At 38.0% G+C, this 17,339-nt stretch overlaps 1 protein-coding gene across 3 annotated transcripts in view; it reads right to left on the reverse strand.

Moving 5' to 3' along the window:
• IFT74 (intraflagellar transport 74) overlaps positions 1 to 17,339 on the reverse strand; it is a 131,199-nt gene that overhangs the window by 60,777 nt on the left and 53,083 nt on the right. For all 3 annotated transcript variants that reach the window (NM_001133674.2, XM_063713910.1, XM_063713911.1), the window contains 4 exon segments: positions 6,192 to 6,232; positions 7,819 to 7,962; positions 12,882 to 12,944; positions 15,614 to 15,752. In NM_001133674.2, the coding sequence (NP_001127146.1) occupies positions 6,192 to 6,232; positions 7,819 to 7,962; positions 12,882 to 12,944; positions 15,614 to 15,752 (387 nt within the window).

The raw sequence follows: 17,339 nt of genomic DNA on the forward strand, positions 1-17,339 counted from the left end.
CAATGGAGTATTGAAGTCCCCCACTATTAATTGTATTGCTGTCTATCTCATTTGTTAGGTCTAGTGATAATTGTTTTTTACATTTAGGTGCTCTAGTGTTAGGTGCATGTAGATTTAGTACTGTGATATTGTCCTGTTTGATTAGTCCTTTTATCATTACATAATGTCCTTCTTTGTCTTTTTCAATTGTTGTTAAAGTCTGTTTTGTCTAATATAAGAATAGCTACTCCTACTTGCTTTTGGGACCATTTGCATGGAATATCTTTTTCCACCCTTTTACCTTAAGTTTATGTGAGACCTTATGCATTAGGTGAGTCACTTGAAGATGGGAGATACTTGGTTGGTGAATTCTTATCCATTCCGCTATTCTGTATATTTAAGTGGAGCATTTGGGCTGTTTATATTCAATATTAGTATTGAGATATGTGGTATTGTTCTATTCACTGTGCTAGTTATTGCCTGAATACCTTGGTTTTTCATTTTCATTGTGTTGTTTTATAGGCCCTGTGAGATTTATGATTTAAGGAGTTTCTACTTCGGTGTATTTTGAGGTTTTGTTTCAAGATTTAGAACTCCCTTTAACTGCTCTTGTAGTGCTGCCTTGGTAGTGGTGAATTCTCTCAGCATTTGTCTGAAAATGACTTTATCTTTGCTTCATTTACGAATCTTAGTTTCACTGGATACAAAATTCTTGGCTGGTAATTATTTTAAGGAGTCTAAAGGTAGGACTCCAATCCCTTCTAGCTTGTAGGGTTTCTGCTAAGAAATCTGCTATTGATCTGATAGGTTTTCCTTTATAGGTTACCTGATGCTTTTGCCTCATAGCTCTTAAGATTCTTTCCTCTGTCTTGACTTTAGATAATCTTATGACTATGCCTAGGTGATGATCTTTTTGTGATGCATTTCCCGGGTGTAATCTTTAACATTCTTTCTTTGCTTTCTTTCTTTTTTTTTTTTGGAGATGGAGTCTCACTCTGTCACCCAGGATGGAATGCAGTGGCATGATCTTAGCTCACTGCAACCTCCACCTCCCAGGTTCAAGTGATTTTTCTGCCTTAGCCTCCCAAGTAGCTGGGACTACAGGTGTGTGCCGCCATGCCCAGCAGATTTTTGTATTTTTAGTAGAGACAGGGTTTTACCTTATTGGCCAGGCTGGTCTTGAACTCCTGACCTCATGTTCCGCCCACCTCGGCCTCCCAAAGTGCTGGGACTACAGGTGTGAGCCACCGTGCTCAGCCATGACATTCTTATATTTGGATGTCTACATCTCTAGCAAGGCCAGGGAAGTTTTCCCTGATTATTCCCTCAAATACATTTTCCAAACTTACAGATTTGCCTTCTTCCTCAGGAACACCCATTATTCTTAGGTTTGGCCATGTAACAGAATCTCAAACTTTTTGGTGCCTTTGTGCTTTTTTTTTTTTAATTCTTTTTTGGTCTTTGTTGGATTGGGTTATTCTGAAAGCCTTGTCTTAGAGCTCTGAAGTTCTTTCTTCTGCTTGTTTGATTCTATCGTTGAAACTTTCCAATGTATTTTGCATTTCTCAAAGTGTGTCTTTCATTTCCAGAAGTTGTGACTGTGTTTTTATTTATGCTACATATTTCTCTGGAGATTTTTTTCATCCATATCCTGTATTTTAAATTTCTTTAAGTTGGTTTTCACCTTTCTCTGCTGGCTCCTTGAGTAACTTAGTAACTGATCTTCTGAATTCTTTTTCTGTCAATTCAGAGATTTCTTCTTGGTTTGGATCCACTGCTGGTACTAGTGTGATCTTCTGGAGATGTTACAGAACCTTGTCTTCTCATATTACCCGAATTGTTTTACTGGTTCCTTCTCATTTGGGTAGACTATGACAGAAGAAAGATCTGAGACTCAAGGACTGCTGTTCAGATTCGTTTGTCCCATGAGGTGATCCCTTGATGTGGTGCTCTCTCCCTTTCCCTAGAGATGGGGCTTCCTGAGAGCCAGACTGCAGTGATTGTTATTGCTGTTCTGGGTCTAGCCACCCACCAGAACTACCGGGCTCCAGGCTTGTACTTGGGAGGGTCTGCAAAGACTCCTGCGAAGTGATCTGTCTTTAGGGTCTCAGCTGTGGATAACAGCACCTGCTCTGGTGGAGGTAGCTGAAGAGTGAAGTGGATTCTGCGAGAGTTCTTGGTTGTAGTTTTGTTTAGTGCACTGGTTTTCTTGAATGCTGGTTATGCTGGAAGTGAAGCTGTCATGTGAACAGACTCAGGGCCTCTGGTTAGTGTGGATGTTACAGGCAGTGAAATTAGCTGTTGTTTTCTCCTTCCCTTGGAGCAGGATTGTTCTGTTATGAATTGCTGTAATGGTTTGTGTCAGTTGGCCTCCAGCTAGGAGGTGGTACTTTCAAGAGGGCATCAGCTGCAGTAGTATGGGGGGATATAAGCTTGCCCTAAGGTCACCTGAATAAATATTTGGGTTTCTCAGGTGATTGGTGGGGCCATAGGCCTGCCACAAGTTTATGTCTTTTGTCTTTGGCTACGAGGCGGGTAGAGAAAGACCATCAGGTGGGGGCAGGGTTAGGCGTGTCTCAGTTCAGACTCCTCTTGGATGGGGTTGGCTGTGGCCAATGTGGGTGATGGAGGGGGTGGTTTCAGGCCAAAGAAGTTATGTTCCAAGGGGGAGATGGCAGCCTCCATATTTCAAAATATCTTTTGAAATATCTTCAAAAGATATTTCAAAATATCTTTTGAAACTATTCCAAAAGATAGAGAAAGAGGGAATCTTCCTTAAATCATTCTATGAAGCCAGTATCACCCTAATACCAAAACCAGGAATGAACATAACAAAAAAAAGAAAACTATGGACTAATATCCCTGATGAATTTAGAGGCAAAAATCCTCAAAAAAAAATTAGCCAACCAAATCCAGCAGCATATCAAAAAGATCCTCCATGATCAAGTGGGTTTTATAGCAGAGATGCAGGGATGTGTGAACATACACAAGTCAATAAATGTGATACATCACATAAACAGAATTAAAAACAAAACTCATATGATCATCTCAATAGATGCAGAAAAAGCATTTGACAAAATCCAGCATCCTTTTATGATTAAAACCCTCAGCAAAATCAGCATAGAAGAGACATATCTTAAGGTAATAAAAGCTATCTATGACAAACCCACAGCCAACATTATACTGAACAGGGAAAAGTTGAAAGCATTCCCCCTGACAGCTAGAACAAGACAAGGATTCCCACTCTCATCACTTCTATTCAACACAGCACTAGAAGTCCTAGCTAGAGCAATCAGAAAAAAGAAATGAATAAAGGGCATCTACATCAGTAAAGAGGAAGTCAAACTGTCGCTATCTGCTGATGATATGATCATATAACTAGGAAACCCTGAAGATTCATCCAGAAAACTCCTAGATCTTATAAATAAATTCAGTAAAGTTTCAGGACACAAAATCAACGTACACAAATCAGTAGCACCACTATATACCAACAGCAACCAAGCTGACAAAGAAATCAAGAACTCGGTTGGGCGCGGTGGCTCATGCCTGTAATCCCAGCACTTTGGGAGGCCGAGGTAGGCAGATCACAAGGTCAGGAGGTCGAGACCATCCTGGCTAACACAGTGAAACGCCGTCTCTACTAAAAATACAAAAAAGTAGCCGGGCATGGTGGCATGCGCCTTTAGTCCCAGCTACTCGGGAGGCTGAGGCAGGAGAATGGCATGAACCCGGGAGGCGGAGGTTGCAGTGAGCCAAGATTGCGCCACTACACACCAGCCTGGGCGACAGAGAGAGACTCTGTCTCAAAAAAAAAAAAAAAGGAAAGAAATCAAAAACTCAACTCCTTTCACAACAGCTGTGAAAATAAAATAAAATAAAACAAAATACAATACAATACAATACTTAGGAATATGCCTAACCCAAAAGGTAAAAGACCTCTACAAGGAAAACTACAAAACACTGCTGTAAGAAATCATAGATGACAAAAACAAATGGAAACATATTCCATGCTCATGGATGGCTAGAATCAATATTGTGAAAATGACCATACTGCCAAAAGCAAATCTACAAGTTCAATGCAATTCCCATTTCACCATCATCATTCTTCACAGAACTAGAAAAAAACAATCCAAAATTCATATGGAACCCAAAGCGAGCCTGCATGGCCAAAGCAAGACTAAGCAAAAAGAACAAATCTGGAGATATCACATTACCCAACTTCAAACTATACTATAAGGACTATGAGGTCACCAAAACAGTATTGTATTGGCATAAAAACATGTACATGGACCAATGGCACAGAATAGAGAACCCAGAAATAAAACCAAATACTGACAGTCAGCTGATCTTTGAAAAAGCAAACAAAAACATATGGTGGGGAAAGGACACACCCTATTCAACAAATGGTGCTGGGATAATTGGCAAGCCACAAGTAGGAGAATGAAACTGGATTCTCATCTCTCATCTTATACAAAAATCAACTCAAGGTGAATCAGAGACTTAAATCTAAGACCTAAACCCATAAAAATTCTAGAAGATAACATCAGGAAAACTCTTCTAGACATCGGCATAGGCAAAGACTTCATGAACTGAAAGAACCTAAAAGCAAATGCAACAAAAACAAAATTAATTTCATAAGTTGTAATCAGTGACAAAAACATTACAATAGAATATGAGAGACATTAAAAGGCAATTTCGTCATTGTTGACTACTTATTAATTTACAACTTAGTTGATTAAAATTAAAACAATCTTAGCCGGGTATGGTGCCGTGTGCCTGTAGTCCCAGCTACTCGGGAGGCTGAGGCATGAGAATCCCTTGAACCCAGGATGTGGAGGTTGCAGTGAGCCAAGATTGCACCACTGCATTCCAGCCTGGGCGACAAACCGGGACTCTGTCTCAGAAAAAAAAAAAAAAAAATTAAATTAAAACAATTGGTATGCTTTCTGGTAACTGGTGGTAAAATGATTGTTTTACAAATTTCAAATAAATGTATTCAAATACAAATAAATGAAATGTAAAATGGTAAAGCTGTTTTGGAAAACAGTCTGGCAGTTCTTCAAAAAGTTAAACATAGTCATGAGTCAGCAATTCCACTCCTAGGTATATATACAAGAGAAGTGAAAACATATGTCCACACAAAAACTTGTACATGGATGTTCACAGGAGCATGATTCATAATAATAAAAAAATGGTAACAGCCCATACATCCATTAATTGATAAATGAATAAAATATGGTATATCCATACAATGGAATACTATTTGGAAATAAAAATTAATAAAATACTAAGCATGTATTAGTATTAATAAAAACTAATACATGCTTAGTATTTTATTAATTTTTATTTCCAAATAATATTCCATTTGTCTTAGTTTTCAAGGCTCACCTATGAGCCTTGGAACAGAACTGAGAACCCAGAAATAAAGCCAAATACCAATAGTCAGCTGATCTTCGAGAAAGCAAGGCTCACTGTGCTAAGTGAAAGCATCCTGCCACACAGAAGCACATATTGAATGATTCCATATATATGAAATGTCCAGAATAGGCATGGCTAGAGCTGGGAGAGGGATAAGGGAGGTGATGGTTAAAGGGTACAGGGTTTTATTGGGCTGACTGAATAGTTCTAAAATTGACTGGGGGCATGGCATACTGGCTCACAGCTGTAATCCCAGCTCTTTGGGAAGCTGAGATGGGAGGATCACTTGAGGCCAGGAGCTGGAGACTAGCCTGGGCCACATAGCAAGATCTCAACTCTACTAAAAATAAAAATAAATTAGCCAGATATGGTGGTGTGTGCCTGTAGTCCTGGCTACTTGGGAGGTTTGAGCCCAGGAGTTTGAGGTTACAGTGAGCTATGATCATGCCTCTTGCACTCCAGTCTGGGCAGCAGAGTGAGACCTGGTCTCAAAAAGATAAAAATAAATAAAAATTGAAAAATAAAGATGATTTAGGTGATAGCTGCACACTTCTGTGAATATACTAAAAAGTTTTAAATTGTTTACATTAAATATATCTATTATATGGTGTAAAGTATATCTTAATAAAGATACTCATAAAAAACAATTATACTATGCAATGGCTCTTAAACACTCAAAGAAATATTTAAAGCTATAAGTAAAATTGAAAGAGTCAAAGCCACTCCTGTACCTTTAGAATGTAATTTTTAAAGTGAGAAATGGATGTAAAATGTCCTAGTATAAAGATACTTACTGTCTTTCCATGCTGGCTATTTCCTGATTATCGTCTTTAATCTACAAAGGCATAAAAAGAAAGTAGTATTTAAAAAATAACTCATTGTAAGGCTATCTTAAAGATAATTTCCTTCTAGAGTACATTGTACTAAAGTGTCAAATCTAGTCTCTTTCTTGAAATCTATTTTTTAGATTTCAACCCGTGAAGTTAAAGAGAACAGCACCAAGGAACCATCCACAGATTCCATCCTTTTTCCTCAAAGTAAGGGTAGTAACTGATATACTCACAGCTACCCTCCAGGCACCATGAGGTTAGCACATCTTCAGGCCTGGATAAGTTGATATAAACATCTAGGATTTCTGAGATTCCCCTCAGTTTCCCACAAGGTAGGGTTGCTAGATTGAGCAAGCCCAGTTAAATTTGAATTTCAGATAAATAGTGAATATCTTTGAGAGGATATATGTACCATGTAATATTTGGAATATCTGTATCATTCACAAGCAATGAATAATTTTTCCATATACATATATATATATATATATCTGAAAGATTATTTATTGCTTATCTGAAATTCAAATTTAAGTAGCCATTCTATATTTCATGTGGTAGGCGTACCTCAAGATCACTCCTCCCCATCCTTCAATGATTTCTTTCCAAGGAACTACACAGGTTCTAGATTTAATACCTTTCTGGAATGATTCTGAATTGATACCTACATTTCTTCTAAATGTACTGGGCTTGATCTAAGTCTAAGGGCAAAGGAGTCCCTGACTGGAGCTGTGCCCAAATACATATGAAGTTCTCCTAAGGCCCTTATAGTTATGATGTGTCAGGATAAACAACATGCTAATTATAATTTGGAGCTAAACTAAATCCACCCTTGGGGTAGTAAGAAAGCTACTAAATACATGTTACATGTGTCATGACTTTAGGACATACGATAATTTTACAGGACATTTTAATTCCATTCTCTTCATGGAGGCACTGATAATAACAACCACAAAAAGTCACTGGCCTTGGGATACTCCATTTTCTAAATACAAGGCCCAAAACAATAATGAAACATATCTTCAAAAAGATTATCTAAATATTTAATGACCAATAAAGAAGAGTTTAAAGTATTCCTAATAAGGAAAAGTTAGCTTCACCTAAGTTACTATGAAATACTTGATTAAGAAAATCTAGGCTGGGTGCCTATAGTCCCAACACTTGGAGAGGCTGAAATGGGAGGACTGCTTGAGGCCAGGAGCTGGAGACCAGCCCAGGCAACACAGTAAAACCCTATCTCTACAAAAAATAAAAATAAAGAATTGGTGTGTTGGTGCATGCCTGCAGTCCCAGCTACTTGGGAGGCTGAGGTGGAGGATCACTTGAGCCCAGCAGCTCAGGGCTACAGTAAGCTATGATTGCACCACTGTGCTCCAGCCTGGGTTACAGAGCAAGATCCTACATAAAAAATAATAATAATAATAATAATAATAAAAGAGGAAGAAAATCTAGATTAAAAAGTCATTTCTTCACATAAACTATTTTTAGACAATACACTTACTAGCTTTACTACTTGCATTAATATCCCTTAAATAAAACAAATCAATACATGTACCAAAACCAGACATCTTAAAATAAGTATGTTTGTTTTGCCCACCTGCTTAAGTAGTTTCTCTCTCTCTTCCATTGGAGATCCTATGCTTTTGTCTTCTGCAATCATTTGATCTCGGTGGGACTCCAACTCATAAAGTTTTTCATGCAGCAATACCGCCTCCTGTTTCACCTGGGAGTGAGCTATTTCCTAAAGGAAAATAAGAAGGGAAAGTTTTAATTATTATTTTATCAATAATTATTCTAAAATAGATTTCAGTTTATAAGAATGGGGGTAAATTTAAACTACCAGCATCTTTAAATACAGACAGCAAACATCATTAGTACTCAATAATGCTACAAAGCACATTCCTAAATTGGAAGAATAAAAATAAATCCTGCTATTTTCAGTCTAAGATTCACAAGAAGTTGATAGCCTTAGTTTATTTTATTTTCTACATATAAGACCTGAATAAATATAGGACAACTCTACCAATGGGAGGATAAAGACAATGTCAAAACATATGTACAACTTTAAACACAATGTCTGATTCAACGTCCATAGAAGTGATCTTTGGAGAGAAGATATTTTTCCCTAAATAGGTCATAACATATATTTTTCCACAATTTTGTGGGTTGAATTGTGTCTGCTCAAAAAGGTAAGCTGGAGTCTTAACATCATAAACCTGTCAATTTGACCTTTATTTGGAAATAGGCTCTTTGTATATTTAGTCAAGTTAAGATAAGGTCATTAGGGGTGGGCCCTAATCCAATATGATGGTGCCCTTTATAAGAAGAGTACAGACACAACAGAGACACACAGGGAGAATACCATGTTATGACTCAGGCAAAGACTGGAGTGATGCAGCTGCAAGTCAAGCAACATCAAGAGCTAATGGATACCACTAGAAGCTAGGAAGAAGCAGAGCAAGATTCTTTCTAGGGTCTCAGAGGAAGCATGGCTCTGCTGACACCTTGATTTCAGACTTCCAGGCTCTGGAACTGTGAGAAAAGTTGTTTGTTTCTTTTAAGCCACCCAGTTTGTGATATTCTATTACAGCAGCACTAGGAAATTAACACATGAAACAACAGTTACTGTGTACTCACCACTATCCCACCTTTCATAGAGAAAAAAATAGGGATGTGACAAAAATGTTATTAGATAACAAAAAAAAAGGTAGGAATGGTGTTGGTGATGATTAAAATGACATTTGAAACTTGTTTACTGAGCATCTGTTCTGTGCCAGGCACTATACTACATGTTATTTATATGCTATCTCTACTATCCAAAGTGATACTCTACAAGGTAGTACTATCATCTCTATTTTACAGATGTGAAAACGAAGGATCTGACATGTAAATAACTTTTCAAAGTTAACAAACACATAAGAGTTAACAGTGAGATTTGAAACCAGACCTACAGCACGAACAAAACAAAATTCTTAAGAGGGAAGACTTCATTTTTTTTTTCTTTTTTGAGACGGAATTTCGCTCTTCCACCCAGGCTGGAGTGCAATGGTGCAATCTTGGCTCACTGCAAGCTCCGCCTCCCAGGTTCAAGCGACTCTCCTGCCTCAGCCTCCCAAGTAGCTGGGATTATAGGCGCCCGCCACCACGCCCAGCTAATTTTTGTATTTTTAGTAGAGATGGGGTTTCACCATGTTGGCCACGCTGGTCTCAAAACTCCTGACCTCGTGATCCGCCCATCTTGGCTTCCCAAAGTGCTGGGATTACAGGTGTGAGCCACCGTGCCTGGCCAACCTCTTCTCTTCTAAAAGTATGAAAGAAGGAACCTCCAAAAAAGGAACAAGTAGACAAGATAATTTTTCAAAGTCCATAAGCAATGGATTATATATACAGTTCAAGTAACAAATTAGGCATCAGATAAGATTAAAAAAAAAGCCATGCTAAAAAGACATATAGAAGAAATGCAGACATTTTATGCTATCCTTTTTCATAGTATCTTCTCCTTTTTGCCTAACAATCCTATAGATTTCTTTGAATTTCATCTTGATAAAACTGTTCTGGAAGACTTAAGCTCATGTTAATCCTTCACCTGATTTTTTCCCCTCTTGTGAACTGAATAAGCGTGACCTAATATGTTGTACAGTAGTGAACATAAAGTATTCAATAAATACTAGTTGACTGACCACTATTTGACAGATATTTTCTTGAAGAACAAGTCCTAAGTAAATAAATAAAAGAAATCTGGACTGGGTGTGATAGCTCACACCTGTAATCTCAGCACTTTGGGAGGCCAAGGCGGGCGGATCACGAGGTCAGGAGTTCAAGACCAGCCTGGCCAACACGGTGAAACCCTGTCTCTACTAAAAATACAAAAATTAGCCGGGCATGGTGATGCACACTTGTAATCCCACTACTTGGGAGGCTTAGGCAGGATAATTGCTTGAACTCAGAAGGCGGAGGTTGCAGTGAGCCAAGATTGTGCCACTGCACTCTAGCCTGGGCAACAGAGCAAGACTCCGTCTCAAAAAAAAATTTTTTTTTTTAAAAGAAAGAAACCTAGCAAAAGTTAAATAGAATTAGTGACTTATGTTATCTTAATTTGCAAATATTGTGTATTTTTAAAACTTGCTATTTTAGGCATAAATGTACTGACATCAGAGAAGAATGGCATCAGTACAAAAAGTAAATCTAAGGTTTAGCTTATGCTTTTTCCTATGGAAACTAAATTCACCAAGTGAAGTAAGACTTGACTCTCTCAAACCCACTCCAAAAAAGAAACGTGAGGAATTCTGCAAGCTGGTTGTATTAATACTAAATGTGGTCCTTCTTTCTTTAAGCGTATTTCCATCACCAGAGATCCAAGGAAATAAAAATTAAGTGTATTTATAGATGGACAACCAACCAGACACAGAAAACTACCTGTTTTTTTTTTAGACCGAATCTTGCTCTGTCGCCCAGGTAGGAGTGCAGTGGCGTGATCTTGGCTCACTGCAAGCTCTGCCTCCCAGGTTCATGCCATTTTCCTGCCTCAGCATCCTGAGCAGCTGGGACTACAGGTGCCTGCCACCACGCCCAACTAATTTTTTGTATTTTTAGTAAAGACGGGTTTTCACCATGTTAGCAAGGATGGTCTCGATCTCCTGACCTTGTGATCTGCCTGCCTTGGCCTCCCAAAGTGCTGGGATTACAGGTGTGAGCCACCACGCCCGGCCAACTACCTTACTATTTTTAATTAAATAACTTTTTCAATAGCAAATTCTCAAAAGAATTAATTACAAATACTCATTTCTTTTGCAAGCTAGGGTGTCAGCAATCTGTTAATCTACAACAGTTCCTAATACCGTCATCATTATATCTACCTGAATCCACAGGAAATTAGGAAAGGGAGGCAAGATTTGAGGTACAGACAGTATACTGAAACGCCAAAAATATGAAAAAGGAGTTCAAAGAAAAAGAAATTCATTGGCCAAAAATGATATAAACAGATACTCAACTTTATGCATAAATAAATGAAAATTCAAATAGGGTAGTAATTTTTACCTATCAAACTAGCTAAAATTGGAAAAGTCAGATAATATTTGCTGTCAGTGAATGCAGGGGAAATAAGCATTCACATACATTACATCTAGAAGCAAAAGCTGGAACAACCTTTTTGAAGGCAATTTGGCAATCTGACAACATTTTTAAACTGTGTATCTTTTGACCCATTGTGAGAATTCAATCTTATGATATAACTTTGCATAAACTGTATGCTTTCACAGGAGTATTGTTTATAATCCCGGAAAACTATAAACAACCTGTTCATTTACAAGGCTGTGTTATAATTATACAACATAATACAATGTAGCAATTTAAAATAATGAGGAGGTTCTCTAAGAACTGATATAAATAGACACTGAAGATACAATGTTAGGGTAAAAAAAGAAAGCTGCAGATAGCATAGTAAGTAGGAACCCCACTTGAGGTTTTCCACAACTGTAAAACCAAGATGGGATTTAGGACTCTTGTGGGGATTACATGAAGATGATGCTGATATGTGTTTACAGCTCAAAAAAGCATGCAGTAAGTACTTGATAAATGTCTTTCCAGTAGTTCTATCTGGAAAGGACACAAAACAGACATTTTGGCTGGGCGCAGTGGCTCACGCCTGTAATCCCAGCACTTTGGGAGGCTGAGGCGGGCGGATCACGAGGTCAGGAGATCGAGACCATCCTGGCTAATACGGTGAAATCCCGTCTCTACTAAAAATACAAAAAAATTAGCCGGGTGTGGTGGCAGGTGCCTGTAGTCCCAGCTACTCTGGAGGCTGAGGCAGGAGAATGGTGTGAACCCGGGAGGCGGAGCTTGCAGTGAGCCGAGATCACACCACTGCACTCCAGCCTGGGAGACAGAGCGAGACTCTGTCTCAAAAAAAAAAAAAAAAAAGACATTTTTACTTTCATCTTGTTCAACTATTTTTAAACCATGAGCACATTTTGTTTTGTGAAATAAAACATTTTAAATAAACGAATAAAAAAATGTAAGTTTTTACATTCTTAAAGAGATGAACTCATGTCTCTCCCTCTTTCTTTGTTTTTATAATCTCTTGTGTATGTGTCTTTAAATTGCCATTAGAGGCTGAGCACAATGCCTCATGCCTGTAATCCCAGCACATTGGGAAGCCAAGGCAGGAGCATTGCTTGAGGCCAGGAGTTGTACACCAGTCATAACGAGACCCTGTCTTTACAAAAAGTAAAAAAAAATTAGCCAGGTGTGGTGGTTCCTGGCTGAAGTCCTAGCTACTTGGGAACCTTAGGAGGGAGGATCGCTTGAGCCCAGGAGCTTGAATTTACAGTGAGCTACGATCATGTCACTGCACTCTAGCCTGAGTGACAGAGAAAGACTCTGTCTCTAAAAAAATAATTTTTTTAATTGCTATTGGATTTTGCATATCCTAGGTAGGGCAGAATGATTTGTTTTATACATAGTAGGTACTCAATAACTGAATCTAATTTCTTACCATACTAGGATCTTTGTGGGTCCAGAATAGGAAGAAAAAGTATTAAACTCCTATTAGTAAGCTGCCAGATCAATATGTACTTGAATTAGTTATATTAATATACTTGGCTGAATTAACTTTTTTAGCTGAGTAGTATGAGAACCCTTATTTGATTTTATACTTACTGCTTCCAGGCTCTCTTTTTTCATGTTCTGTGAATCCAATTGTTGTTGAAGTGTATCTAATTCCTAAGTGGAAAAAAAAAGCAAACATAAATCCAAATTACATTAAGAATAATTTGTTGTAGTGGGGGGAGGGAGCTGGGAAAAAAATTTATTTCTCTGTTTCTCAAATTGACTAAGTAAATTTTCTAAATATCTTCACTGGCATCTTACATTTTGACTAGAATTTATTAACACTTCATTATTTCTATTTTTCCCAACTTCTTTCATTATTCTTAAAAACTTGCTGTGTGCCTTCAAAAAAAAAAAAAACTTCCTGAGTTTCTCAAAAGTAGCTAGACCTTAGACCTTTTCACACTGAATCATCACGTTCTGAGACATCAAATATCAGAAGCTTTCAAATTATGTCATTGTTTAAGGTTATTATTTAAAATTTTGATTTTTAACCGTGTTTTCATATCTTTTGCCTAATTTCTCTATACTGTACACACACACATATAACACATGCACACATACATACACGTGTATGTAAATATAAATATGGTTCACTCCTAGGATAAGATCCTTAAACTGTTTACTCATTCATTATCCCATACAAGATTAACTATATTTTGGTACTATTTTGGCATTTCTATCATACTCTTTCTTTTTTCTTTTTGAGACAGAGTCTCCCTCTGTTGCCCAGGCTGGAGTGCAGTGGCATGATCTCGGCTCACTGCAACCTCCGCCTCCCGGGATCAACCAAGTACCTGCCTCAGCCTCCTGAGTAGCTGGGATTACAGGGGCCTGCCACCATGCCTGGCTAATTTTTGTGTTTTTAGTAGAGACGGGGTTTCACCATCTTGGCCAGGCCATACTCTTTCTTCAATGCTTCACAGTATCTTAGAAATCTTGTCTAAAATAAAAAGGTTACTAAATTGTCAGCAAATAAATGTCTAAGAAACTAAAACTATAATCATTATTGGCATTTATGGGGCCTAATTCTTTTCTTAATCTTTTTTTAAGGGCCATCTGGGCATGAAAGGGAACCATCATGACTGCGTATTGAGAGGATTCTCAATATCCTCTCAACAGGGACTTAAATTGCTTATTTAATATTGCATGTTCTCACTCATCTGTAGGAGCCTAAAAAAGTGGATCTCGGCCGGGCGCAGCGGCTCACGCCTGTAATACCAGCACTCTGGGAAGCCGACGGGGGCGGATCACCTGGCTAACACGATGAAACCCTGTCTCTACTAAAAACACATAAAAAATCGGCCAGGCGTGGTGGCGGGCACCTGTGGTCCCAGCTACTCAGGTGGCTGAGGCAGGAGAATGGCATGAACCCGGGAGGCGGAGCTTCCAGTGAGCCGAGATCGCGCCACTGCACTCCAGCTCGGGCGACAGAGCGAAACTCCGTCTCAAAAAAAAAAAAAGGGGGGGGTGGGTAGTAGAATGATGGTTACCAGAGGCTGAGAAGGTGGTGCCCAGTTGGGGGCATGGGACGGTGAGGGGGAGAGAAGGAATAAATTCTCATGTTTGATAGAACAGTAGGGGGGCTATAGTTATCAATAATTAATTGTATGTTTCAAAATAGCCAGAAAAGGAGATTTAAAATGTCTCCAGCATAAGGCCAGGCGCGGTGGCTCATGCCTGTAATCCCAGCACTTTGGGAGGCCGAGGCGGGCGGATCACGAGGTCAGGAGATCGAGACCATCCTGGCTAACACGGTGAAACCCCGTCTCTACAAATACAAAAAATCAGCCGAGCGTGGTGGTGGGCGCCTGTAGTCCCAACTACCTGGGAAGCTGCGGCAGGAGAATGGCACGAACCCGGGAGGCGGAGCTTGCAGTGAGCCGAGATGGGCCACTGCACTCCAGCCTGGGTGACACAGTGAGACTCCATCTCAAAAAAAAAAAAATTTAAAAAAATTTAAAAAAAGTTTCCAGCACAAAAAAAATGCTAAATGTTTGAGGTGATGAATATCCTAATTATCCTGATTTGATCATTATACATTGCACACATGCATGGAAATACCACATGTATCCCATAAATATGTACAATTGTGTATCAGTAAAAAAATTAACTTTTAAAAATGGATATTTAGGCAGTATAATTACAGGACAATAGCCATTCAAATCATAATGCTAACAGGTAAAAAGGTTAGCTGTTTATTAAGCAGGAAGGAAAAGGAAAGTAAATATATATATGGATCTGGTCTATGAGGCCTTTTTTTTTTTGAGACAAGAGTCTCCCTCTGTTGCCCAGGCTGGAGTGCAGTGGTGCAATCTCAGCTCACTACTGCAACCTCCACCTATGAGGCCTTTTAATGTTTGCTTTAAAAGTCTATAACTGCAAGTATTTATAGACTTTTTCATTTATAGACAAGTATTTTTATAAATGCAAACATTTATAGAAAAGTATTTTTATAAATGCAAACATTTATAGACAAGTATTTTTATAAATGCAAGTATTTTCATGTGTCTTTATGAAATGCAAAATGAATAAATAGAAGTGAACCAAAAATAATAAGAGTAAAAGCTAGGTCATCAAACAGCATATGAAAATGAAGTTTTCTAAATAAATGCTTCCGAAATGTGAATATCCATATGAATCAAATGGGGACCTTGTTAAAATGAAAACTGATCTCAAAGTATAGTCCAGTTCTCAGGGGATGCTGTTGCTGCTGATATTCAAACTATACTTTTAGTAGCAAGAATGATACATGCTTGGCACACAGCAGTAATTTGTATTACCTGTAACAGTTTCTCATTTGTGGTTTTCATCTCTAGGTACTTGACTTGGTTTTCAAGAGACATATTTTTGATAATGTCATCTGCTGCTTGTTTTTCCTGTTCAATTTCTTCTTCGACACTTCTGATTTGTTTTTCTTTCCTAAAATCAGAAGCACATAATATTCCTGATACTATATTGAGGAAAAAATATCCAATTATTTTATACAAGTCACGGTCCTAATTTAATAGGATACTTAAAGACATTCAACCATAGTGTGTGACTGAAAAGTCTTTATATTTGTACTAAAAAATGCTATTTGACTGATATAAAATTTGGCCCCATTAGCACAAACTTATTTTACATCTTTCTCTTTTCCATCCCTAAATTCCTCTATTTCCTTACTCTCCATTTTATTTTACTAAGAAATCACAAAGATTACCAAAAAATCTTTAATGACTTATATATATGAGGATGCATTTATATTTTTTTAAAGTTATACCTTCAAAAGACAAATAAGAGGCTGGGCTTGGTGGCTCACATCTGTAATCCCAGCACTTTGGAAGGCTGAGGCAGGTGGATCACCTGAGGTCTGGAGGTCGAGACCAGCCTGGTCAACATGGTAAAACACCCATCTCTACTAAAAGTACAAAACTTAGCCAGGCGTGGTGGCGGGCACCTGTAATCCCAGCTACTTGGGAGGCTGAGGCAGGAGAATCGCTTGAACCCAGTGGGGAAGAGGTTGCAGTGAGCCGAGATCACGCCACTTCACTCTAGCCTGGGCAAAAGGGCAACACTCCATCTCAAAAAAAAAAAAGACAAATAAGTTTTAGAATTGTGGTTTTAAAGCATCCTTTAGCCATAAGTTTTTTTGACTAAATTAAATACTGTATAGAAGTTTCCCACGTAAATCATCCAGTGTGGCTCTGACAGAACTAGGGAGTAGAGAGGCCTGCAGTGCAATTTGATTTTTTAGTTATGTCTTTAGATTAATCATATGCTTTGCTTAAGTTCTCTTTTACTTACTGCTTTAGTTAACATTGCTATTTCACAAATTATTGCTATTTTTTAGCATTGTAAAATATTACGCTCATTTCTCTAAAAACACAATAAACATTACAAATATAATCCTATAAAAGTAGTAATAGCGAAATTAATTAGAAGCAATAACCATTTTTATCATGTAATCAAAAGAAATACCAATGACATGTCACTTGTTGCCTAGGCAAGGTCAATTATTGATAGGGTAGAGAAAAATTCTGAAAAAAGAATAGGTAAGATGCCACTTCTCTAAATACTTTCAAGATTTACATTTTATAAAAAGCTGGATTGAACATACATTTTCAGTCCCAAGATCATTAATTTCTATTCTGAGTTTCAAAATCTGATTAACCCATCACTATTTACTCTCTTTTGCTCATAGATACCAACTTCTACAGTTTTCACAATCACCAGCTAAGCTTGTGGATCCATATCCCCTACACACCTTCTACACATTCATATCCTACTACTAGAATAAACAACCTAAACTCAGAAATTTCCCTACCAAAAAAAATCTCAAAATAACCAAATGAAAGATGAACATAATAAGACAACCTGGAATTTCAATTTATTTTTGTTTCACTGTTGGAGAAGAAGTGGTATCTTCACTTGGAGCTTCAATTACAACAGTAAAACAAATGTGTTAACTGCTGCTACAATTTGTATAGGTATATGAGCTCACAGAAATTCAAAGAGGAAAAAATCTAT

Source organism: Pongo abelii, chromosome 13 (genome assembly GCF_028885655.2).
Source record: "Pongo abelii isolate AG06213 chromosome 13, NHGRI_mPonAbe1-v2.0_pri, whole genome shotgun sequence".
NCBI lineage: Eukaryota > Metazoa > Chordata > Mammalia > Primates > Hominidae > Pongo > Pongo abelii.